Here is a 4,033-nt window from a genome sequence, read left to right as displayed (position 1 = left end):
TGTCACACCAGATGGGCATGGTGTGACCACACCCAAACAAGAATACGGTACGGGGCTGAATAGACAGTAGTTATACATGTATTTAGATTTTACTATACATATCTAGGAAAAATTATTGCATCTAAAATTAGGCGGTTTCGCCGCAGATAAAAATAAAAAAGTCAGCTTTTGAATTTTAATGGAAGAGCAAATTAATGTAACGGGGTTACACGTACCCTGGTAACCGATGTGTGTGTCACACGAGATGGGCATGGTGTGACTGCACCCAAACAAGAATACGGTATGTGGCTAGGTAGCCAGTAGTTATGCATGTATTTAGATTTTGCTTTACATTTTTAGGAAAATATATAAATTTAAAATTAGGCGGCTTTGCCGCAGATAAAAAAAATAAACATCAGTTTTGAATTTAAAACGAAGAGTCTATTGGCCTTAGTCAAGGTACTAACTGCTCTTGGAGGTAGCGGGTTGCGATCCGCTATCTCGTATTGTTTCTTGTAAAGAATTAAACGTCGGTGACCTAAATTACGCTTCCTCAAGCGCAAAGCTACAGCAGCCCCGATGCAATTAGCTCTGGGTTAAGGTAAGCGGATTGTGATCCGCTACAATCGTACTTGTTCTAAGTATAGAACGAAAGGTCGGTGACCTAACTTAGGCCGCTTCTAAGCGCAAAGCTACGGCAGCCCCGCTGCATCCGCTGTCGCGTCCATTGCCTGGCAGCTTATTGAGTCCTTTGTCTTGCTCATATTCTCGATGAGAGCGGCACAGCTAAATATGTTCAGCATTGCCGTAGCTAAAGTTGGCTACAGATTGCAAAAATACTGTGCAGTTTACGCTGCATGAATCGATTACTTGTATTTTTTACAAAACGTGTTCAAATTTCCAAAGTTTGTCACCATGTAAAATATACCTTTGAATAAAATTGTATAATATATTTCAACGAAGAATTAAAGTCCTTACTGATGCACATTATATTATCATAAAGAAGGAGATAAAATGGTCAGGTAAGAAAAAAAAGTGTTACGGTCGTACCATATATTACAGCCCATACGTAAAATATTTGAAGTCAGTGCTGTTAATTTAGACGAGATCAACGTCCCTCCACATCGAAACTCCTGTGCTTTACGAAGCTACCAACAGTAGGAGCAGTAACAGCAACATCATAACAATGGAGATTACTTCCTCGAGTAATGATGCAACGGAATTAGATTTGGAAGATCTTGATCTTGTAGCTCAAACACCTCGAGCCGGATTCGTGACAATTCCTGCAGTTGAGCTAGAGCACATTAAGCTACTGCAACAAGCCAATGGCCTTCAGCAAGCTCTATTTGTTTTCGGATGTGTGCTTACGGGTGGTGTTTTAGCTATTTTGACGTCATGGAAACCCAAGTGGAAAGCTCAAATACTGCGAGAACCAGCTCTAGACAATATGGACGCGACTTCGGTGCTTGTAGTGCATACATTGACCTGGACAAATAGTGAAAAGCAGACAAAAAGGACAAAAAGATTTTATGAAGAATGTGTTTTGTATCATCCAATTGATAGCCCATCGTGGTTTGAGTTTCGAAAGTGTCGATATGTAGTTGATAAGAAAGAATCACTTGGATTTTCTAGACTTGAAAATTCGTTGAACGAAAAGCTTGTGTCGTCTCAACGACGGTGTTTAGAAAGCACAGGATGGACAAGTGCACAAGTTGAAGCTCTCACTGGAGCACATGGAGCGAATGAATTGGCATTGCCGGCCCAGACGTGGTCGACCGTGCTCTTGCGTAAGATCTCACATCCGTTCTATGTATTTCAAGCACTCAGTGGTATTATCTGGTTCTGTGAAGGATATATAGCTTATGCAAGTGTAATACTAATTCTTTCAGCACTTTCGATCGGCTGGGAAGTTCAAGAATTGGTGAAAAATGATAAGAAATTACACGCAAAGTTAAGTCATGCAGATCAAAGTGTTCGTCATGGTGTACGGGTGATTCGAAATGCACGAGAGGAACGATTGAGTCCAGCATCCCTAGTAGTTGGAGACGTTGTAGTGATTGAACAAGGTGACGTCCCTGCGGATATCGTGCTACTTTCTGGTCATTGTATGACAGATGAAGCATCGCTTACGGGGGAGGCGATTCCAGTAACGAAGCAAGCTCTTGCCGCGTCTAATGTCTCAGCTTTAGTGAATATAAATCTCAAAACGACACATCGAGAAAGTGTGCTATTTGCTGGCTCCACAGTCTTAGAGTTGGCTCACTCAAACCTCACCCAAAGCAGTCGCGACGAAGCAAAGGTTTTGACTCGTGGAGTTGTTTTAAGTGCCGGCTTTTCAACGTCGAAAGGTGAATTATTTCGCTCCATTCTTTTTCCAACACCACTCCAGCTGACAAAACGTCTGGAAACTGATAGCTACCGTTTCATGGGTGCATTGTCCGTTCTGGCTTTCATTTTGTTTCTCGATCGCCTCGACAATGCTCTTCACGATTCGAACGTTTCGTTTGGACAAGCGCTAATGTCTGCCTTTGATCTCGTGACAATTGCTGTTCCGCCAGCCCTTCCTGTCGTACTAACAGCAGGAGTTGGATTCGCTTTGTCACGTTTGGAAAGTCAAGCCGATGTGGCATGCATTGATGCAGCACGGATGAATGTTGCTGGTCATATCGATTGTTTCTGTTTTGACAAGACGGGAACGCTATCTAGTAATCACCTTGACTATTACGGTGTGGACGAGTGTTCTGCAGCAATTTCGGATGCAACCAGAAGCCAAAAGCAACAACCTGCATTTAATGGACTTCAACGCGAGGTCGAAGTATTGTCACCTCCGACCATTGTTGGCTTGGCCACGTGTCATGGTCTTACGGATTCTTCCGGTCAAATTAAAGGCTATGCATTGGAAATGGACATGTTTCGTGCCACTGGCTATTCGCTTGAATCAGAGACATCTGAGAAATCGACGAACTCTCGACAATTTGCAGCTCTCGTGGTCTCTCCAATTGGTAAACGCTTTGGAATAGTCGCGCGCTTTCCATTTGACGCATCACGTCAGCGATCTTCGGTAGTGGTAGAAGATGTTGACAGTGGTAATCGATATGCTTACGTCAAAGGCTCACCTGAGGCGATCCACAAGATATGTACACCCAATACACTTCCAAATAATTATATAGCACGTGCACGTTCGTATGCACATCAAGGTCTCTATGTCGTGGCGCTTGCGACTAAGGTATTTCCTTTACCAAAGACCGAATCAACTCAACTCGTGGCTCGAGATGATGTTGAAAGTTCGGTAGCTTTTCTCGGCTTCTTGCTTTTTGTAAATCAAGTGAAAGCTGAAGCTCCTTACGTTGTTGGAGCACTGGAGGAAGCTGGTGTTGACGTACGCATCATTACCGGGGACGATGTGCTCACAGCAATTTACGTTGCGCGCAAAATCAATATGGACATGCAGCCGTCTGTTCTTTTGATTGATGCACAGAAACAACAGGACAGAATGGTTGTAGTTTACGCAGATGTTGATGAATTGGGTCAAAGCACTCGAGACAACGCGACTCGAAACAATTCAAGCGAAACTTGGAACACTGTCGATAGACACTCGTTTCTCTCTCTTGCTGAAGGTTGTTCACTCGCTCTGACCGGCGCTGCAATTGAACGCTTTTTGGTCGAAAATGAATCTAAAGAAAACGAATCGATAAATCCGTCAACGAAATCTTGGTCGAATTTCGCTTATGAGCTCGTGGGTAGAACCAAAGTGTTTGCACGTGTGCGACCAGAGCAAAAGACTTGGATCATCGAGACATTAATGACTCGACACGGCGCGTGTGTCGCTATGTGTGGAGATGGAGCAAACGACTGTGGTGCCCTCAAAGCTGCTCATGTTGGACTAGCGTTGTCAACAGACGACGCTGCAATGGTAGCTCCCTTTACTAGCCGCACTCTACGCGTAAGCGACGCCGTCGAGTTATTACGTGAAGGACGAGGCGCATTGAGTTCAGCATTCGTTGCATTTCGATACATGGTCATCTACTCGGTTGTTCAAGCGACGATTTCGGCG

At 43.9% G+C, this 4,033-nt stretch overlaps 1 protein-coding gene across 1 annotated transcript; it reads left to right on the top strand.

Moving 5' to 3' along the window:
* Window positions 1–1,165: 1,165 nt before the first annotated feature.
* Window positions 1,166–3,968, top strand: PHALS_10017 (p-type atpase (p-atpase) superfamily; the record flags this gene model as incomplete). Its single annotated transcript, XM_024725366.1, has 2 exons — window positions 1,166–3,892; window positions 3,954–3,968. The coding sequence occupies 2 exons, from the start codon at window positions 1,166–1,168 to the stop codon at window positions 3,966–3,968; spliced, it is 2,742 nt and encodes a 913-aa protein (XP_024576150.1).
* Between the last annotated feature and the right edge of the window lie 65 nt (window positions 3,969–4,033).

Source organism: Plasmopara halstedii (assembly GCF_900000015.1).
Source record: "Plasmopara halstedii genome assembly, contig: Scaffold_444, whole genome shotgun sequence".
Taxonomy (NCBI): Eukaryota; Oomycota; class Peronosporomycetes; order Peronosporales; family Peronosporaceae; genus Plasmopara; species Plasmopara halstedii.
This window is presented reverse-complemented; position numbering and strand designations above follow the sequence as displayed.